The following is a 22,629-nucleotide window of genomic DNA, read 5'->3' as shown; positions in this document are numbered from 1 at the left end:
CAGTGTACCACTATGGCATACGCCTAGCGATGGGAGCTTTAAGAATGAGTCCAGTGACCAGTGTCCTGGTGGTGGCTGGAGTCCCTCCATTGTGGATCCGACATGCACAACTGCTCGCCAGTTACGTTGCACACATTCGCAGTTCTCCTGAGCATCCGAATTACCGTCTCCTTTTCCCACCCGTGGCAGTTCATCTCCCACATTGGTGGCCCGGGTGAGGGCTCATGATTGCAGTTCGCGTGCGATCCCTTCTCTCTGAACTTCAGTCTTCCCTTTACCACCTCTGCTTGAGGTCCATTCATATACACCTACATGGTGTACACCTCGGCTGAATCTTCGTCTGGACCTTTTGCATGGCCCTAAGGACTGTGTTAACCCCGCCACTCTCCGCTGTCATTTCCTCTCGATTATTTGTGTGTTCTGGGGCTCAGAAGTTGTTTACACCGACGGCTCGATGGCTGATGGTAATGTTGGCTTTGCCTATGTCCATAGAGGCCATATTGAACAGCATTCCTTGCCCACTGGCTGCAGTGTATTTATTCACTGCAGAGCTTGTGGCCATATCTCGTGCACTTCAGTACATCCATTCGTGTTCAGGTGAGTTGTTTCTTCTCTGTTATGATTCCCTGAGCAGCTTACAAGCTATCGACCAATGCTACCCTCGCCGTCCTTAGGTAGCAAACATCGAAGAGTCCATCTCTGCCCTGGAATGTTCCAGTTGTTCATTGTTGTTTAGGTGGACCCCAGGACACGTAAGAATCACAGGCAATGAACTTGTTGACAGGCTGGCCAAACAGGCTACACGGAAACTGCTCCTGGAGATGGGCATCTCTGAAACCTGTGTTCTGTCTTACACTGCAAGGTTTCTCGGCTTTGGGAGACAGAGTGGCATAACAGTATGCACAACAAACTGTACGTCATTAAGGAGACTGCGAATGTATGGTAGTCTTCCCTGCAGCTTCTTGTCCTTTGTAGACTCCACGTTGGCCATACATGGCTCACACACGATTACCTCCTCCATCGCGAGGACCCACCTCAGTGTCTCTGTGGCTCCCAAATGACAGTCGTCCATGTCTTGCTGGACTGTCCACTTTTAGCCACTCTGCGGCGGACTTTTAACTTTTCCGGCACCCTACCTTCGGTGTTGGCAGACAATGCCTCTACAGCAGCTTTATTTTTATGTTTAATCGTGTGGGTGGGTTTTATCATTTGATCTGAGTTTCAGCACATGTCCTTTGTCCCTCTGTGTCCTCCACCCTAGGGCTTTTAGGGTGCAGGTTTTAATGTGTTGCAGAGTGGCTGGCTTCTTCTTTTTTTATTCTCATGGTCAGCCAGCCATGGTAATCTGCTTTCTTGTTTTTAATCTCCTCTCTCTGTTTCTTGCATCACCCTGAGGGTTTCTTGTCCTGTTTTGTCCATTGTAATGTTTGTTGTTCTTCTGTCATTCTTCTGGTTCTTCCTATCTCCTGTTATTGTGCCGTGCGTCGTCTTTGTTTTCTTCCTTCCCTTGGGTAATTGTTCTACTGGAAAAAAGGGACTGATGACCTCGCAGTTTGATCCCCCCCTCCCGCCTCCTTTCTAAACCAACCGACTAACCAGAAAACACCAGCAACAGTTCTGTAGTGAGTGTCAAGAAGGCGCACAACAAGCACAGTGCCTACCAACGCCCCCTTTCTGCCTCACCCATGAAGGGATAGGGTGCAGGGAAAGGTTCAAGACCAAGTGCCGTCAGACATCATTCTTTCACATATGACTGATGAGGAGGACATCATGGGGTTAGAAGCCTTGGATCCAGGCAGCCTTCTGTTCTCCCTTGGTCTATAAATGTTTCACCTCCACAGTGAAAAGATAAGGGTAAATTAAAACCACATCAGTGAAATGGCTCCCATCCTACAGTGGAACTTGCAGGGGTTCAGGACACATGTGGAGGAACTCAGTCACTTATCTCGGGGTAGACCACAGTGTCTGGGTCTCCAGGAGACTGATTTCCGACAATTGTACATCCCTGAGCTACAAGGCTATGTACTTCACAAAAAGGATGTCCTGAGTGGAGAGAGAGCTAAAGAAGGCATAGATATTTTGTTCAGTTCTGACTACCACTCCTGCCTCCCTCACTGATGGTTTTACAAGCAGTTGCTATATCAGTGTACGTGCATCATCCGTTGACAATATGTTTCCTTTACTTGCCCCCCCCCCCCCCCCCCACATGATACACTTGATGAAAATACCCTAACCAACCTTATTACACAGCTCCCCCACTGCTTCATCCTCTGTGGTGATTTTAATGCACACAATGTGCTTTGGAGTTCTGCAACTACCTGCACCAAGGGTAGAGGAATTGAGAAGCTTCTCGTGTCATCATATGTATAATTGCTAAATGCGGGGCAGAGCTCTCACTTCTTAACAGCAACTGGGTCATTCTCTGCCATTGATCTCTCGCTTTGCTCTCCAACTTTTGCTCACACTGCTCAATGGGAAGTGGTTGATGACTTGCACGGAAGTGATTATTTCCCGATCTGGATTAACTTGTGAGATGGGATGGAACCTGAAAGGAAACTGCTGCAATGGGTGTTCGGTAGAGCTGACTGGACACTTAATAGCCAGTTAGCCCAGTTTGGGCATTGTGCGAATGTCGAGGCATGGGTGGATCATATTACCAAACTGATCCACCATGTGCTGCAGCTTTCATTCCACAGTCCATGGGAAAACAGATGAGAGGCAGCCTGTCCCTTGGTGGAGTGCTGAATGCTGCTCTGCAATCAGGACCAGGCATGCGGCACTGCATAGGTTGAAGTTTTGGCCTACTACAGAGAGTCTTGCAGCATTTAGTTGGTGAGGGCAAAGTGTCGTTGAATTATTGGAGAGAGCAAGAAGAGGTCATGGCGACAGCTCCTGAACACCATTAATTATTCCCCCAAAAGTTCCATTGTGTGGGAGACCGCCAGGAGAATTTCTGGGAGAGGAGGCTGGTGCCCCATGGCTGCTGTAATGGGGAATGGGATTCTCCAAACCAATCAGTGAGACATTTCCCAGATTACAGCCGCATATTTTGCCAGTTACTGCAAGATCTAGTCAAGGTCCAGGTTTCCAGCGCCATAGAGCGGTTGCTGAAATATGTAGTTTGGACCTCTGGCCACCTCTGATGAAGATTACAACTGCCCATTTTCCATATGGGAACTGGATTATTCTGCATTGGCTCGTGACACATCCCCTGGTCACGACAGGATCCATTACAGTATGCTGCGGCACCTAACAAGACAAAATAAGAATATCCTTTTCGCACTTTTTAATGCCGTTTGGGCATGAGGCAACTCTAACTCCTCTTTTAAAACCTGGGAAAGACCGTACATGCCCAAGTAGTTACTGTAGTGTTGCCCTCACCAGCTGCATGGGGAAGGCCTTGGAGCAGATGGTCAACTGCCGCCTTGTCTGTATCTTAGAATCCAGGCAACTCCTTAGTCGCTTTCAATGTAGGTTCAGGAGGTATCACTCTACCTTTGATAATCTTTCCCTCCTGGAGGCAGCTTATACAATAGACTTTCCTATGCAGGCATCATCATCTGGGTACATTTTTGTTCTAGGTTTATATTCTAGGTATATTTTCTAGGTACATCAAGAAGGCCTACGATACTACTTGGAGGCATGTTATCATGGAGCAGCTTCACGAATGGGGTTTTCGTGGTTGTCTTCCCCTTTTTATTCGGTCCTTCCTCTCACCACGATGTTTTAGATACTGAGCTGGTGACATCCTGTCTGATTTCCTTGAGCATGAGAATGGTGGCCCTCAAGGTAGTGTTTTAAGTGTGACTGTCTTTGCCATAGCTATTAATAGCATTACATCCATAGTGAAAAGTCCTATCCAGTACTCTTTGTTTGTGGATGACTTTTCTGTGTTTTGATCTTCTTCAGGCCTCACGACGACACCACCTCAGTTGCAACTAACTCTTCGGCATTTGGATGAATGAATGGGCACAGAAGAGCGGTTTTAAGTTTCCCACCGAGAAGTCTGTGTGTGTTCTTTTTAACCGTTCTTGTCACATTTTATCACTTACAGAGTTTGTAGTTGCCGTCACCTGCGGACTGGGTAAAGTCAGTGTCTTTCTGTAATTTATAACTGCTTTACAGCTCACTGTTACTGGAATTCCAAAACATTTTTATGTTTATTGAACTTTTTATGTTAAGTACTCAAATTTTGGGGTCAAAAATTTAAAATTTGAAGGCACCAATGAAATTTCAAGTCAGTGATATTTATTGCCAGAAAAAAATTGAAAAAGAATTACAGTACTGCTATGTACAATGAAACGTGTTATTATCCTCTAAAAACATTTACAAAACACTTGAAATAAAGAAAAATAACAATAAGCATAAGTTCAGTACACAATTTTGCGGTGGACAACGGTGTGATAAACTTTGAAGCAGCCCAACCCAACATTACATTCAGTGCACTCATATGAGGTGTCCTTTCTTCCAGCCTTTCCTGTTGAACAGGAGCGTAATTCGTAATATAAAATTCTGGGAAGCTAGCAAAAAAACCTTTTGCAGCATCAAAATCTTTAACAAATCTTGACTTACTGCTATTTTCAGATGACGTGTAATCCGAATCATCATCAGACAGCCCTATTTCACCATCTGAAAACTCATCAAGGACTTCATAAATCTTTTCCTCCAAACATTTATCCTGTTCACTGCACATATCGAAAAGAAAATCAAAACGAAAACACTCAAAACAAATGAAACGGAGAGGATGCCACTGTCTATAAAGTAAGCTACAATAACAAAGTCTTTCATATACACAAAGTATTCCACTGAGTTCACTGCTGCCATCTAGCGCTCGCAGTTGAAACTACGAAGCCTGCAGACCACTCAGACTTCGCGGTAGTTGTAAATATATGTTTGATGCCCCAGAGAAACATTGTAACTGCTGAGATGTAACATTACGTCGGCTGCACGCTAAGTGTGAAACTTTCCTGAGTTGAGGAAGAGGGACACTGTCCTTACTTTTAAAGACACGATGAGGCTTCTGGGCCTCATATTTGACTCTAAGCTTATGTGGTTACCACATCTTAAGGATCTGAAAAAACGGTCACTTACGGCTTTAAGTATTTTAAAATGTCTTAGCCACAGTATATGGAGAGCAGACAGGACTTGTCTGCTCTGGTTTTATGGGGCATTTGTGCGATCTCAGGTCTACTATGGGTGCGCGGTGTATGGGTCTGCAAGATGTTGAATATGCTGCACCATGAAGGGATTCGGTTAGCCCCTGGGGCATTGATAACAAATCCCGTACCAAGCCTCTGTGCAGAGGCTGGTGAACTGTCCCTTCCCATCAAGCGACGGCCACTTATGATGCGCCAGGCGTATAAAACACTGCCCACACCATACACACCCACCTACCATACCGTTGCTCAGTTACCATTGGAAAGACTTTTTCGTAACCGGCAATAGGCAATGAGGCCCTATGGGATTCATGCACAGAACAGTCTTAATGTTCTACATTGTGGTGGGAGTAGGTTTCCACCTTGGCTTCTCTGGTGGCCCAGACTTATTTTAGACATGAGGAATTTTAAGAAAGGTTGTATGTCAAATTTTTCATTTCAATCTCTGTTTTTTAGCATTTTAGATATGCATCACAGTTTCACAATAGTGTACACGGATAGCTCCAAGCAAGGGAATTCCCTTGGCTACTCTGTCTTATTCCCCAACCATATATACCAACAGTATGCTTGTCAGGAAGGTGAATCCTGGTGAGGATGTGCATCCTGGTGAGGATTCACCTTCCTGACAAGTATACTGTTTTCTCAACAGAGCTCCACGCGATCCTGAAGGCACTGGAGCAAATGCGTCATATTCAGGAAAACAGTTTTTCATTTGCTCCAATTCCCTTAGTGTCCTACAATTGCTACAGAACCTTTAACCAGCTGAGGAGTTGGTCCGGCTGATACATGACCAACTGTACTTGCTCCAATGGCAGGGTAAGCAGGTGTCATTCTGCTGGATGCAAGGTCATGTAGGGATATGGGGAAATGAACAGGTCAATCAGGCTGCCATTGAGGTCTGCAGAGGGCAGGATGTGGCACAGTGTCCTATTCCCTTGCAGGCTGTAGTTTCTGTACTACACAGGAAGTGCAAGCAGTTGTGGGATGAGGAATGGCTGATGGTGACGGCCAATAAGCTGTGGTTGTTGAAGTTAACAACCCAGCCGTGGCGTTCCTCCTGTCAGTTGCTCAGGCGGGATGAAGTTACCCTCACATGTCTTAGAATGGGGCAGTGCCCTCACACACACAGCTTTTTACTACGGCAAGAGGATCCCATTTTGTGATGCTTGTGGCATGCACATCTCTATCCGCCGTATTTTAACGGAGTGAAATTTATATCGTGATGCAAGAGCGGAAGCAAATATTGGTGGGGATCTGCCCTCTATTTTAGCTGAAGATGAGATGAATATGACTAAGATTTTAAAGTTTTGTGATGTGTCTGGACTCTGGGCTAAACTTTTAGGCTGGAGGTTTTAGTGTGTTGCAGAGTGGCTGGCTTCTCCTTTTTTTATTCTTGTGGTCAGCCAGCCACATCCATCTGCTATATCGTTTTAGCTCCTTGAAACACATTCTTCCTGTATTGTTAATGTTTTACTACTGACGCAATATTTCGTTCCGTGGTTCAGTGTGGATACGCACATAGTTTTCCAACTTTTGTTACCTGTGTTTTACATGCTGTTTTATCTTCCTGTTTTGTGTATTTTACTGTCGCTTGTCTGTCTGTTTTCACATGGGTGCTAGAGACCTTGCTGTTACGCGTGCATACAAACATGTTCATGTCCATATCCATACACCCTGTTTCTGTCACCTATCTTAAATTCAACAGATCTTCTTAGACCGTGAAAACCTTCAATAGTTTGAAAGAAAAGTTGACAAAGAAATCAAAGATGGTGATTCCAGCAGACTCATAGATACTCATGATCTGCCAAACACAGACCTTATGTACCTGGACATTATACCTACTCATTTAGAGGAAAACTGGACTGTGATTCACTACTCTGGCCTCTGCATCCTTCCCCTCCTTTTGCCCCACACCTTTTTCTCTCCCCATGTTACCCCCAGGGTAATTGTATAGTGGAACTGTAAGGGTACTACTGCCTCCACCCTGAACGACAACATTATGTTCACTCTATCGTGCAGTTTGTGTTGCCTTACAAGAAAACCATGATTCTTGTAATCAATGTCCTGAGCTCAGTTCCTATTGTTTATAATCTAGGAATCATGCCGACCTCCAGAGGGGCATCAGAAGTAGTCTGCTTGTTTATTTATACAGTTGCGTGTAGTGAATGGGTTCCTATTCAAACAGTGTTAGAGCTGGCAACTGTGCAAGTTTCAGCGACCATTGATATCAATATTTGTGGTATTCACTTGCTGCGAGACAGGTACTCTGATTACTTAACCTGATACAGCAACTCACCTCCCTCCCCCATCCTTCCTACTTCTTGAAAGGGAATTCCAGACAATATTGTAGGGGTCTCCTCATCAAACGGTTGCTTGATGATTTTGAATTGTGTTATCCCTTATGCATATCATTCTTGACCATTGATCTTACACTTGGTACCCTAACTTGTGATGACTTCTGATAGTTCTGTCATTCCTGTTCCACTCCTTTCCTAAGCAACTGCCCTAACGGGGTGTTCCAGAGAGGAAACTGGGAGACTTACAGGGTGTGTCTGGAAAATAATGCAGAACATTTTTTTTGCTACACGACTGCACATCGCAGAGCGCTTTGGACCGACTGGTAGATTTGGGGGAGGAGGTTGACCCTTAGCTTTCCAGCAGTAGATTTCTCAATTGCCACCATGGTCTTGGAGGGTTAGGACTTATTCTTCCATGAACCTCTATATAGTGGTTGCCTTGAACTTAGTATGGAGAAAATTCCAGCACAATGCCATGCAAAAACGTTTTGTGTGAAGCCTAACAAGGCACTGGAGGAAACTATTAGAATGCTTTAGGAAGCCTTTGGGGATGATTGCCTTTCCAGACTGCAGTCAAACAGGCGGCACAAGATGCTTAGAGGAGGTCAGGAGAAGGTTGCCCATCAGCATTGCAGACGGATGACCGTGTCTGACAGTTGCTGGATTCAGATCTTTGAATGAGTGTTCAATTGATGTCAGAATTATTAGACTTGCCAAAAACAGTTTTTCTTGATATTGTATTGTAAGATTTGTGCATAACTTGTGCCCAGAGTTTTGACTGATGTACAGAAACAAAAGTGTGTGCAGTACACGAACAACTCTCTGAAAATGATCCCAGTTTCCAGGACACATGATCACTGGAGATGACTCGTGAATTGTTCAGTATAATCTGAAGTCAAAGAGGCAGAGTGCGGAATGGCATATCACGTCTTCACTGCGCCAGAGGGAGGTTTGCATGAGCAAGTCCAGGGCGAAGTCGATGCTGGCCATATCGCCTAGGCTCAGTTTTATGTCACTGCTCCAGAGACTGAATCACAGGGTCGCCCAAGTTTGAAAGGAGTTCCACACTTCATGGAAACTGCATCACATGCCGGCCCACACTGCCATTGTTGTCACAGCTTACCTGACCTGTATCAGTGTGACAACGTGCAGCAGATGCCCTACAGTCCCAATGTGGCCCCAGGAGACATTTTTTTTGTTTCCTAGGCTGAAAAGGGATCTCAAAGGAAAGCATATCGAATTGATGAACAATGTACAAGCTACACGATGGCTTCCATGAAGTGCATCCCAATTGGGAAGATCTGGAAGGCTTATGACGTATGGAAATCATGCTGGCAAAAATGTGCTGAGGAAGAAGGGTCATGCTTCAAACTATTTTAAGTTGTTGAACGTATATGATAAAAAAAGTGATGCATTACTTTCTGGACAGGTCCTGTATACTTCAAATGTCACTTTTGAGTTCCTCTGTCTGAACCTATTGTTGATGTTCTTCATGGTCTAATAGTTACAGTTACCAATTCTGCTGATGTAGTAATCCTTCTATAAGGGCCTTAATTGCTGATGGCTGATTCTCTGTTAGGTTGAGGATTTGGCAGTGACTGCTGGTGAGCTCTTCAATGATTCAAATGACACCCTTTATGGTCAGTCTCATAATCTTCAAAAAGCTGTGTACAAGGGTGCGTTTATTAATCAAACGTGAAAAGAAAGAATGCTGGGAACATCTCCTCTCTTGAAAAGTGTGTCCTCTCTATTCAGGTAGAGGCGAATTTTCATGTGTAGCTTGACCACCAGCAGTTGATGACAGTTTTAAACCTTTTGCATCGTAGTATTATTTTCACTGATTCATCTCATCTTGTGGATCAGTTTGTTCCACTTTGTGATGCCATCAGTGATAGTCTCTTTCCCTTCCACCTTCCAGGCACATGAACAAAGGACGGAAGACCCCTTTCTGCTCTTCACTGAACGCTATTAGAGCTGTATAACAAACCATTTGCAGAAATGAAATGGCTTTGTGCCTTCATCTTGTCCCACGTCGTCGTCTCAGGCCCTAACTTGACCATTAATCAAATGATCCAAAACCTGATTACAGAACATAAATATTTTCTTTTCAATGTGTTCCATCTGGCACAGATATGAATTCTCCACATGACGGGGGAACATATTATTATCCCAGTCCTTAAGTCAGGAAATGACACACCTTCCGGTGTTGTTGTTGTTGTTGTTGTTGTTGTGCTCTTCAGTCCTGAGACTGATTTGATGCAGCTCTCCATGCTACTCCATCCTGTGCAAGCTTCTTCATCTCTCAGTACCTACTGCAGCCTACATACTTCTGAATCTGCTCAGTGTATTCATCTCTTGGTCTCCCTCTATGATTTTTACCCTCCCAGCTGCCCTCCAGTGCTAAATTTGTGATCCCTTGATGCCTCAGAACATGTCCTACCAACCGATCCCTTCGCCTAGTCAAGTTGTGTCACAAATTCCTCTTCTCCCCAATTCTATTCAATACCTCCTCATTAGTTATGTGATCTACCCACCTAATCTTCAACATTCTTCTGTAGCACCACATTTCGAAAGCTTCTATTCTCTTCTTGTCCAAACTATTTATCGTCCATGTTTCACTTCCATACATGGCTACACTCCATACAAATACTTTCAGAAACGACTTCCTGACACTTAAATCTATACTCGATGTTAACAAATTTCTCTTCTTCAGAAACACTTTCCTTGCCATTGCCAGTCTACATTTTATATCCTCTCTACTTCGACCATCATCAGTTATTTTGCTCCCCAAATAGCAAAACTCCTTTACTACTTGAAGTCTCTCATTTCCTAATCTAATTCCCTCAGCATCACCCGACTTAATTGGACTACATTCCATTATCCTCATTTTGCTTTTGTTGATGTTTATCTTGTACCCTCCTTTCAAGACACTGTCCATTCCGTTCTTCCAAGTCCTTTGCTGTCTCTGACAGTATTACAATGTCATCGGCGAACCTCAAAGTTATATTTCTTCTCCATGGATTTTAATACCTACTCCGAACTTTTCTTTTGTTTCCTTTGCTGCTTGCTCAATATACAGATTGAATAGCATCGGGGAGAGGCTACAACCCTGTCTCACTCCCTTCCCAACCACTGCTTCCCTTTCATGTCCCTCGACTCTTATAACTGCCATTTGGTATCTGTACAAATTGTAAATAGCCTTTCGCTCCCTGTATTTTACCCCTGCCACCTTTAGAATTTGAAAGAGAGTATTCCAGTCAACATTGTCAAAAGCTTTCTCTAAGTCTACAAATGCTAGAAATGTAGGTTTGCCTTTCCTTAATCTTTCTTCTAAGATAAGTCGTGGGTATAAGGAGGGTATAAGATGAACATCAACAAAAGCAAAACAAGGATAATGGAATGTAGTCAAATTAAGTCGGGTGATGCTGAGGGAATTAGATTAGGAAATGAGACAGTGAGTGAAGGAGTTTTGCTATTTGGCGAGCAAAATAACTGATGATGGTTGAAGTAGAGAGGATATAAAATGTAGACTGGCAGTGGCAAGGAAAGCGTTTCTGAAGAAGAGAAATTTGTTAACATCGAGTATAGATTTAAGTGTCAGGAAGTCGTTTCTGAAAGTATTTGTATGGAGTTTAGCCATGTATGGAAGTGAAACATGGACGATAAATAGTTTGGACAAGAAGAGAATAGAAGCTTTCGAAATGTGGTGCTACAGAAGAATGCTGAAGATTAGATGGGTAGATCACATAACTAATGAGGTGGTATTGAACAGAATTGGGGAGGAGTTTGTGGCACAACTTGACAAGAAGAAGGGACCAGTTGGTAGGACATGTTCTGAGGCATCAAGGGATCACCAAATTAGCATTGGAGGCAGCGTGGAGGGTAAAAATCGTAGAGGGAGACCAAGAGATGAATACACTAAGCAGATTCAGAAGGATGTAGGTTGCAGTAGGTACTGGGAGATGAAGAAGCTTGCACAGGATAGAGTAGTATGGAGAGCTGCATCAAACCAGTCTCAGGACTGAAGACAACCACAACAACAAGATAAGTCATAAGGTCAGTATTGCCTCACATATTCCAACATTTCTACGGAATCCAAACTGATCTTCCCCGATGTCGACTTCTACCGGTTTCTCCATATGACTGAACAGAATTCGTGTCTGTATTTTGCAGCTGTGACTTATTAAACTGATAATTCGGTAATTTTCACATCTGTCAACACCTGCTTTCTTAGGGATTGGAATTATTATATTCTTCTTGAAGTCTGAGGGCATTTCGCCTGGCTCATACATCTTGCTCACCAGATGGTGGAGTTTTGTCAGGATTGGCTCTCCCAAGGCCGTCAGTAGTTCTAATGGAATGTTGTCTAGTCCCGGGGCCTTGTTTCGACTCAGGTCTTTCAGTGCTCTGTCAAACTCTTCATGCAGTATCACATCTCCCATTTCATCTTCATCTACATCCTCTTCCATTTCCATAATATTGTCCTCAAGTACATTGCCCTTGTATAGACCCTCTATATACTCCTTCCACCTTTCTGCTTTCCCTTCTTTGCTTAGAACTGGGTTTCCATCGGAGCTCTTGATATTCATACAAGTGTCTCTCTTTTCTCCAAAGGTCTCTTTAATTTTCCTGTAGGCAGTATCTGTCTTACCCCTAGTGAGATAAGCCTCTACATCCTTGCATTTGTCCTCTAGCCATGCCTGCTTATCCATTTTGCACTTCCTGTCGATCTCATTTTTGAGACGTTTGTTTTCCTTTTTGCCTGCTTCATTTACTGCATTTTTATGTTTTCTCCTTTCATCAATTAAATTCAATATTTTTTTCTGTTACCCAAGGATTTCTACTAGCCCTCTTCTTTTTACCTACTTGATCCTCTGCTGCCTTCATTACTTCATCCCCCATTCCTGTCAATTGTTCCCTTATGCTCTCCCTGAAACTATGTACAACCTCTGGTTCTTTCAGTTTATCCAGGTCCCATCTCCTTAAATTCCCACCTTTTCGCAATTTCTTCAGTTTTAATCTACAGTTCATAACCAATAGATTGTGGTCAGAGTCCACATCTGCCCCTGGAAATGTCTTACAATTTAAAACCTGGTTCCTAAATCTCTGTCTTACCATTATATAATCTATCTGAAACCTTTTAGTATCTCCAGGATTCTTCCATGTATACAACCTTCTTTTATGGTTCTTCAACCAAGTGTTAGCTATGATTAAGTTATGCTCTGTGCAGAATTCCACTGGGTGGCTTCCTCTTTCATTTCTTACCCCCAATCCATATTCACCTACTAAGTTTCCTTCTCTCCCTTTTCCTACTCTCGAATTCCAGTCACCCATGACTATTAAATTTTCGTCTCCCTTCACTACCTGAATAATTTCTTTTACCTCATCATACATTTCTTCAATTTCTTCATCATCTGCAGATCTAGTTGGCATATAAACTTGTACTACTGTAGTAGGTGTGGGCTTCGTGTCTATCTTGGCCACAATAATATATTCACTATGCTGTTTGTAGTAGCTTACCCGCACTCCTATTTTTTTATTCATTATTAAACCTACTCTTGCATTACCCCTATTTGATTTTGTATCTATAACCCTGTATTCACCTGACCAGAAGTCTTGTTCCTCCTGCCACCGAACTTCACTAATTCCCACTATATCTAACTTTAACCTATCCATTTCCCTTTTTAAATTTTCTTACCTACCTGCCCGATTAAGGGATCTGACATTCCATGCTCCGATCCGTAGAACGCCAGTTTTCTTTCTCCTGATGACGACGTCCTCTTGAGTAGTCCCCGCCCGGAGATCCGAATGGGGGATTATTTTACCTCCGGAATATTTTACCCAAGAGGACGCCATCATCATTTAACCATACAGTAAAGCTGCATGCCCTCAGGAAAAATTACGGCTGTAGTTTCCTCTTGCTTTCAGCCGTTTGCAGTACCAGCACAGCAAGGCTGTTTTGGTTAGTGTTACAAAGCCAGATCAGTCAATCATCCAGACTGTTGCCCCTGCAACTACTGAAAATGCTGCTGCCCCTCTTCAGGAACCACACATTTGTCTGGCCTCTCAACAGTTACCCCTCCGTTGTGGTTGCACCTACGGTAGGGCTATCTGTATCATTGAGGCACGCAAGCCTCCCCACCAACGGCAAGGTCCATGGTTCATGGGGGGGGGGGGGGGGGGGGGGAAATAGCAAATAGGAGAATGAAAATGTTAATGTAATAGAAGTTAACTGAAGGGATGCCTATGGAAAGGTCCCAGAATTAGTCTCGCTTAAAAACAGTAACAGTGCTCTCATGATACTAGGGTAGAAAGCTGGCTGAAACCAGACATTAAGGGTACTGAAATTCAAAATTCTGATTGGAATGTTTTATCTCATAGGTTGGTTGAAAGCTGGTTGTGAATGTGTGTTTATAGCCATAAAAATATATGATTATGATACATAGTAAGGTTAGTACTGGTTACAAATGTGAAATAATATGGGTGTAGATGAATGGATCAAACATGGTCATCAGATGCTTTTATAAACCCCCTACATTAGCAGCAGTAGAGACAGAACATTTGAGAGGAAACTTGGAGAGAATTTTGTGTAAATTTCCCGACCATTTTACAGCACTAGTTTGAGACGTCAACTTGCCAGCTATAGACTGGGAGACTCAAAAGGACAAGGAGGGGTAATAGGGATAGGGAGTTAAGTGAAATTTTCTAAATGCTTTATCCAAAAATTATCTTGAGCAACTAATCAGAGAACCAACCCATGAAAATAATATATTAGATCTCCTTGTTATAGTCTGTCGGTAAACTGAAGAGCGAGCTAGCAGAGTCCCCACTCTGCCAACCCAGCTATGTCACAAGGCGCTTCTACAGGCCATTTCACAACGCAGTACCAGCCCTGCCGCGGCGCGCAATTTAAATCTGTGGCGACGCCGTGTACAGATACGTCTCAGCCGCGTTCATTTTTAGACAAATGCGTTGAGACCATATGGAGTACAAAAAACTATACCTTCTTCCAAAACACAATATTATAAAGTAAATAATATTAAGATAAGAATGGAAGTCAGGATTATACTACAAACATAGAACCGAATGCCTGTTCATGTGAATGTATTGTATGTTCCTCTATTGTTATTCGTAAAATGAACCCCATATAATGCAATCAATCTGGAGAATTTGAGGCTTTTTTACTTTGTGTTTCTACTAAAAGGTAGATGTTTTCTATGAAGAACTGCATTGAAACTTAACATTTCTTGCAACACGAAGAGTGTTTAAAAAGTAAGCAGAAATTAATAATTTTGTGTGTTGTATTAGTCCGATTTGCACTACTTATTGTCACTGTCTACGTAAACATGTCTCAAAAGTATGTGTACAATGTTATGCATATTGGGTATTTACTCTGCTGTCAGCTGTCAAAAAGGTTACAAGTGTTTTGGTAGCATCAACGATTATTTGTTTTGTATAAAAATAGATTAGAGAATCTGTATTAAATTTTGTTATAGGAATGGAATGAAGTGTATGAAATTTTTAGAAATGTTAAATATTGCTTTTGGTGAGCCTGTTATAAATGAACCAAGAGCATACAAGTGGTATTAACATTTGAAAGCAGGCCTTAAAGGACAGCGGTTTTACAAGCATGGATGAGATTAAAAATGCACTGTTAAGAGACCTATAAACTACCCCGAAGAAACAGTTCCTAAGGAATTTTGAAGAGGATAACATTGCTGTAGATTAACAAATAATGTTCTTACCAAAAAAATAAAAATTAATACGTGAACGCATCTCGTATGTCAAGCTTTTTGAATTCCAGAATCCATGTACATGTTTCGAAGAAAATTTCAGCAGTGTTTAGAATAGCTATTGCGCACAAATTTCAAGCAATATGTCTCAGAATCAGGTGAAGAGTGACTGAGATAGAGATTTAGTGTTCCATAAGCATCAAAGGTTTTACGTCATTTAGAAACTGTGTATAACGATCAGTTTCCTCCCAAGATTATTAGTATTCCTTCGTGGCAATTCCACTAAACCATGCGGCTTATTTTCGCGTTCCTTCCTTATGTGTCCTATTGGACGCGGCTGATGTTTGAATAAATTGCAGCCTTTTGACTGGGACTGGTAATATTAGCCAACAGTTCTTTCTGGGTCGCCTCTTTAACACACGCTGTAATAACGTTAGAGACGATCGAACGCTCGTTACTCCGCAAGTACCTCCTCTTCCTCGTATTCTGCACATTTTCTTGCAATGCTAGGCGATTATCCATCACTTCGGAAATCGAAGTATATCAGTAAGTATACAAAGTTAACTCACTGACACTGGCAACTAAGATCATACGAACAGAAACGACGTATATCACTGCACCTCTAGACAGGTAACGGGCAACAGATTTTGAGTGCCCCTGTAGGCCGGTGGCAGCCTTCATCCGGGAAAAGCCACTTCCCCCACCAAAAGCGCTGCTCGCTCTTGAGTTTACAGACAGACTATACCAGTATGCATAAATTTTTTGACTTGAACAGTGAATCAGTGATGTTAAAATCATTGCAGCATCACTCAGTAAGGTTGTAAATAGGAGTATAAAGAAGGATAGGCAGGTATTTCTCTGTCTAGTGAGAGTGGCAAGAAACAGAATTCAGATTATCTTGTGTGGTCAGTGTGAAAATTTCATCTCCACCACTGAAAATGTTGAGCATCAACGTACGAAGTTGACAAGTAGTGCACAAGACACTTTAGATTAGGTATGTTTGAAGCAAAGTTGTGGAGGATGGGAAAGAACCTGCTGTGATTCATTAAAAGCAGAGAGCATCCCTGCAAATTTGAACGTAGCCCAAGCCTCACAAACAATGAATGAAGCCAATATTAGCATAATGAGAACCATGCATGAAGTAAAATTCTGTCTACTGACATGCCAGAAATCCTAATAAATTTGTTTGAAAATGAAAGCAGAAACTTACTGAAGTCATCTTGTCCAGACACTCTGCCAGCAAAGACAATGAAATGGAGGATGATACAGTGAAGACCAAAATACTAAACAACTCAGATCTGTTTGACACTGCAGAAGATTACACCTACTCCAGTCCGGTCACTAACATCACCTCTCCCATCAAAGGCAGGGCTACCTCCACCACACACCGTTGGGTGGCTTGCGGAGTGTAAATGTAGATGTAGATGTACCTGTACCTGTGTAGTCTACAAGCTAAGCTGCAACCACTGTGCTGCATTCTATGTAGACATGACAACCAGTAAGCAGTCTGTCCGCATGACTGACCACCGACAAACTGTGGCCAAGTAACAAGTGTACCATCCTGTTGCTGAACATGCTGCCAAACATGATATCCTTCATTTCATTGACTGCCTCACAGCCTGTACCATATGGATCCTTCCCACCAACACCAGCTTTTCTGAATTGTGCAGATGGGGACTTCCCTGCAATACATCCTACGTTCCCGTAGCCCTCCTGGCCTCAATCTTCCATTGGTCACTGTCCTCACCCATCCATCCTCTTCCCTGTTCCCATTCCAGCATTACACAGCCGTCATTCCATCACCACACCCAGTCTCTTTAATTCTCTCCTTTTCCTCTACTCCCCCCCCCTCCCCACCCCAACCGCGCATCTCCCCTATCCTCAGTCTAACCTGCAGCGCTTCGCTGTCTGCCACACCCACCATATTATCCCTCGCCCTCCCGCTCCAGCCACTTCTTTACCCTCACCCAGCCATCACTACCTTCATGCACTGGTGCTGCTGCTCGCAGTGTGGTTTCAGTTGCTTGAGATTGCAGTTGTGTGAGTTGCAGTTGTGTGTGTGTTTGTGTGTGTGTGTGTGTGTGTGTGTGTGTGTGTGTGTCGAGAAGGGGGAGGGGGGGCATGCGCATGTGTGTGCTTTTGTTTCTGTCTTTTGTTGACAAAGGCCTTAATGACCGAAAGCTATAATTGTGAGAATCATTTTGTTGTGCCTACCTGTGACCCAGTATCTCTGCAACACTATTATGAAATATTAACGTACCCAAATTATGTAATGGCACAACAATGTGTGTCAAACAACTATTTCATAATATTATTGAAGCAATGATTTTAACTGGTAAACAAAAAGGAAAATCAGTGTTCACGTCAAGAATCCCATTGGTAACTCGTATGCCATTTTCTTAGAAAAGAGTAAAATTTCCTGTGAAACCAGCAATTAATAATAATAAGGCTCAGGGCCAAATATTTCACCACTGCAGAGGTAATTTGGAGGAAGCCTGTTTCTCACATGGTCAGCTCTACAATGGGTTTTCACGTGTTGGACAAGCAGAGAGTATATATGTGTACGCGCCACACAATCAGACCTGAAATATAGGTATATAAGAATGTAATTTAACGATTTACTTTATATGTAAGATATTTGTCCGAATAAAAAAAAAGAGCAAAGAAGTCTCTTTCGCTCCAATGTTTTTGTCCATTATTACATTTATAAAACTACTGACAGAAAACTAAAACCATAGTGAAGTGGTTTATCATCAGCTAGTAGTTGGTAATTGTCATAATAAAAGAGTAACAGTTTTTAGTGTAATTTCAGAACATTCCAACTTTTGCTGAAAATGATGATATTGTTGCAGAATGTACATTCAGAGGAGAGGAGAAGAGATTGTGGCTTGTGTGGAAAAGTACTGTGGAGCAAACGAGCTTACGCTATTCACTTCCGTATGAAGCACAGTGCTCAGTCTAAAGTTGGATTCCGGTGTCGTATTTGTCAACAACGCTTTGATTCTAAAGATGAAAGGTAAGTTACAATATCTTATAACACTGTGTATGTCCTTTGGGCTAATATAACAAAGAAAATAATTGATTAGTGACAATATAATGTAAATATATAGATAAAAAATCTACTCATCAAGCGGTGGCAGGAGAACGCACATACACACAAAAAGGTTTAACTTTTGCAAGCTTTCGGAGCCAGTGGTTCCTTCTTATGGCATGAGAATTAAAGGGGAATGAAAAAGGGTGAAGGGAAAGGATTGGAGAGGTTTAGCAAAGGGGGTACCATTCAGGAAACTCACCTAGAATGCCAGGTTGGGGGAGACTTACTGGATGGGATGAGAAGAAAAACTTTTCTTTCTCATTCCGTCCATTAAGTCTCCACTGATCCAGGTTCTGGGTGACTTTTCTGAACTGTACCCCCTTTCCTAAACCTAAACCTCTCCAGTCCTTTCCGTTCACCTCTCTTCCTTCTCCTTCAACTCCTTTCCTCGGAGGAGGAGAGGGAGCCACTAGCTCTGAATGCTTGTAAAAGTTAAACCTTTCTGTGTGTGTGTGTGTGTGTGTGTGTGTGTGTGTGTGTGTGTGTGTGTTCTCCTCCTGCCACTAGGTGAGTAGATATTTTTTTTTTTTTTTATCTAGCCGTTTACGTTATACGTATGCCCTTTGTCAGTTTTAGGGATATGAACCTAAATTCCTCTAATTTTGCCACTGGCATAGATGACACAGTGCTTAAATTGGAGTTTGGGGAATGGGCCATTTGGATTTAGACTTTCCATGGTTTCTCTAAAAACATAAAGGCAGGATTGTCCCTACAACAAAGCCATGATTGATACCTAAGAATATTTGTGTTGCTGTTTTGTTTAGTGGGAAACTATTCATAAAAGTATCAAAGATTTTCCAGAAGTCAAGAAATTAGATGTCAAACAGGTGTCTACTACATACAGCATTTTCAGTTTTCTAAATGAATAGAACAAACAAAGTTTCACATAATTGGTGCTTGTGTATCGATGTTGGTAATGTAAGTCTGTGATCATACCTAGCCACAAAACAATGAATGAACTGTTTCTTCTTCCATCCACATGTTGAGCTTTGTTGTTATAGAGATCATATGTAACTTGATATGCATCTGGACATTTCTGGTTAAAGGCTATTTGTGTAGCTCATTACTAGTTACATTCATTTTGACAAAGACAGTATCCATTCTGTCCCAGTAATGTGATTGTTTTCATTGGGTAAGTTTTTTCAAACAAAAATGCTGCAGAATAGGTGTTAGAAATTGCCAGCGCAGCAGGCTATTACATCTTGTGCGGATCAGTGTGTAATTCATCAAAACATTCATTTAGAAACAAAACTGACACTTTAGTATCAGTGAAGCAAAATGAAAAGGAAGCTGGAATATAATATTTTACAGGCTACCAGCCGAAAGAATATTAAGTTCTGTCAAACAGTTTGAAAGCATTAGTAGTCTAATGCTCACTTCATGCAAGATTCATTTTTCTTTAATATTGATTTCCCGTCAGATAGTACTGTTGGAGGAGAGCTAGAGTTATTGGTGTATGGCTTTGGATTATTTTCCATAATAATGTTCCAGATGAAATTTAAGAACATAGTTCCCTCACCCTTTTTGTAAGTGGATCAGAAAATGAAATGACTAGTAGTCATCATACTTTAGCTTGCAGAGTATGTACGTAGATATAGGTAGTAAAATAGCTATTGACAATTTAGACCTGAATACCTTTGGTGATAGAAGATGTAAAAGTGAGAGCAAAGGCACTGTCTGTATGTTGTCAAGAGTTGACAGTGAAACATGCAAAGCAGTTACGTTTAGATCATGGTAGAGAAAAAAGTCTCTCATGGAAACCTTATTTTACAGTATTTACAGAAAACATCTGTAAGAAACACTTGGAAGTCATTACTAAGCAAACAGTGTTGATCAAAATTTTAATTATTTCTCAAATGCACTTTTGCATAAATCAGTGGTGGTTACAGAAAAACCTCAAGGAGGGGGCACTAAAGGTATCTTGAGCTACCTTTGCTTTTACCGTAACAAAACATAATCAAGTCACATGCAAAGTTTTAAGAAAGTTTTATTTAAGCTGATTATATACTTATATAAGACAATGCCATCTTATGATATAAAAATGTTACAGTCATGGTTCTCTTCCTTAAATGATGAGTTCTATACACCTATTCTTCGTGGCAAATTGGTTAATTACGTCATCAATAGGACAATCTATGTCAGGGTGAGTTTTGGTAAACATTTTTGGAATACAGTGATCAATTAATTGTTATATTTAGATTAAAGTTCAGTCTTGATCACGTTATGTCTGTTTTAATGAGTAACCGGTTTCGGTTTTTTCTATAAAACCATCATCAGACCCATTGGCTCCCTTGGGTTGGTAGGTGGAGCTCTCCTTGCTGCTGTGCAGTCAACTGATCAGTTGACTGCACAGCAGCAAGGAGAGCTCCACCTACCAACCCAAGGGAGCCAATGGGTCAGGGTGAGTGTTCAACAAAGCTAAGTTATTAAGTCGATCCTCCTTCATTGTCGACCTCAGCCATTGTATGCCACAATGCTGGAAAACTTCTTTCTGTTGTAGCAATAGATGCAGGTAGACAAGCAAGTATTTTGTACAGCGTGTGCAAAGTAGGACAGTCAGATCTAGGACAACCATTTTATTATTCACAAAAAGTGAACAGTTGATGTAAAGAAGTGCATTTTTGACTTGAGAGCAACAGCCATGGATTCTGTTCAAAGTGATTATCATGCACTAGTCTGCGTTCAACGTGTCCCCTCCTGTTGTGCTTGGAAGTAGGAAAGATATAACCTTTTTCAGGTTTCCTTGGAGCTGTGAGAAGCTTGTGTTTCATATCATCACTAATATTTCCTGATGCTAATATATCCAAATAATTGCCAATATTTGTGGGAATAAAGGAATCAGTTGACGAACTTCGTTGTGGAAGTGCTGAGTTCTGCCTGTTCATCTGGTGGTGGTTTTTGCAGCTGAATGGTGACCAGAATCTTCACATGTTTCTACATTTCTTTTTCTTATTACGTAACGATACATTTTATTATATTGTTACGACATAGGTAAATTAGATGCCAATTATTCTCGAATAAATAAGTTATTTGCTCTGAAAAAACGCAAAACTAGTACACTTGGCACTAAAACACACAGTCATACTCCACCTATTTCTAATATCACTAAGCACAACCCAGACTGAAGTCTGTGGTAATAGCCAATAATTGCAAATTTTAACTTGTTATCACGACGATTGTTGCTTTCAAACTGACTACTCTGCTTGCCTTATATATGACACTCAGTTGTTTCAAGAACATTCCCTGCCAGAATATTCACTTTTGGACTTTTATGGAGTGTGAACAAATACCTACTATGAAAGCGACAAGCCAATATGTACCAATATAAGGGGGTGCCCATATGTATCCACCACTGCCATCAATACAGTACTGGATATGCCTATTACCTTAGTCTGTCCTTTGTTGTTGACTCTCTTCTTGTGTGAAACCTTTTGTTATCCATCCTTTATTCCCATGATCACTAACAGTTCTGTGTTTCCCTAGAAAATGAGGTAAACTTCAGAAGAAGAGCAAGGGAACAGATAGCATGAGGAGAACTTCCTGATAACGCAATATCCTAAACCAGTTGTCTCTTTAATGTCATCATAATACCATTATAATCAAGACCCTCTGTGCTCATTCTTCCATAGCATCAGTACTTTCTCTCTTAGCCACTTCACCTGCTCCTCCATAACCCAGTGTATCACATTTTTATATGTTGACCGCCACCTCTCCAACAACTTCCCAAAAACTCACGCCCCTATAAAATTTACAAATGATAAACACCACTTCCATCTTGATGTGCACAATACCCCCCAGCCTAAAATGTTTGTTCTGTAGTGTCTGGCCCAATATGATGATCTTGCTGAGCCCATTGTAGCCAGTCATTTCCTTCCAAATGTAATCTGCAAACAGATCTCTTGTCCATTTCCACATTTTCCCGTAACCGTCCGAGCACTGTTACGTTAACATTTGCAAATGAGCACTGCCTCCCAAACCCCACCTCCCCTCATTACCACATCCTCCTCCAGGGTGTCAACTATCTATTGTCATACCCTCCCCACTCCCTCCAAAGTGGTGTTCCACTCCCCACCCAGTTTCAGGAATATTGTAGCCCATCTGTATGCCACATCTATTCCCAATCTCTTTGCTATATGGATCATATCCTTGTTTTAGAACCAGGTGCAAGACCTACCTTTTGCACACACCAGCAAGTCCTACTGTAGTCCCATCACAGGCATATCCAGTCATATCAGAGGCAGGCCTACCACACCAGTCAAAGCAGTCATATCAGCTGAATTATTATTATTATTTTTTTTCTCATGGCTTCATGTGATCAGGTCATTTGAAAGGCCAGGAGCAAAGTTGAC

The 22,629-nt window shown here is 42.0% G+C and overlaps 1 protein-coding gene across 1 annotated transcript in view; it reads left to right on the top strand.

Annotated features, from left to right (window-relative positions):
* LOC126203318 (zinc finger protein 665-like) overlaps positions 1 to 22,629 on the top strand; it is an 85,527-nt gene that overhangs the window by 22,708 nt on the left and 40,190 nt on the right. Inside the window, exon 3 of the mRNA XM_049937584.1 lies at positions 18,039 to 18,202. Within this exon, the coding sequence (XP_049793541.1) occupies positions 18,039 to 18,202 (164 nt within the window). The remainder of the gene's footprint in view (positions 1 to 18,038; positions 18,203 to 22,629) is intronic.

Source organism: Schistocerca nitens, chromosome 9 (genome assembly GCF_023898315.1).
Source record: "Schistocerca nitens isolate TAMUIC-IGC-003100 chromosome 9, iqSchNite1.1, whole genome shotgun sequence".
Classification (NCBI taxonomy): Eukaryota; Metazoa; Arthropoda; class Insecta; order Orthoptera; family Acrididae; genus Schistocerca; species Schistocerca nitens.
Note: the sequence above shows the minus strand (reverse complement) of the source record. Positions and strands in the feature narration are given on the sequence as shown.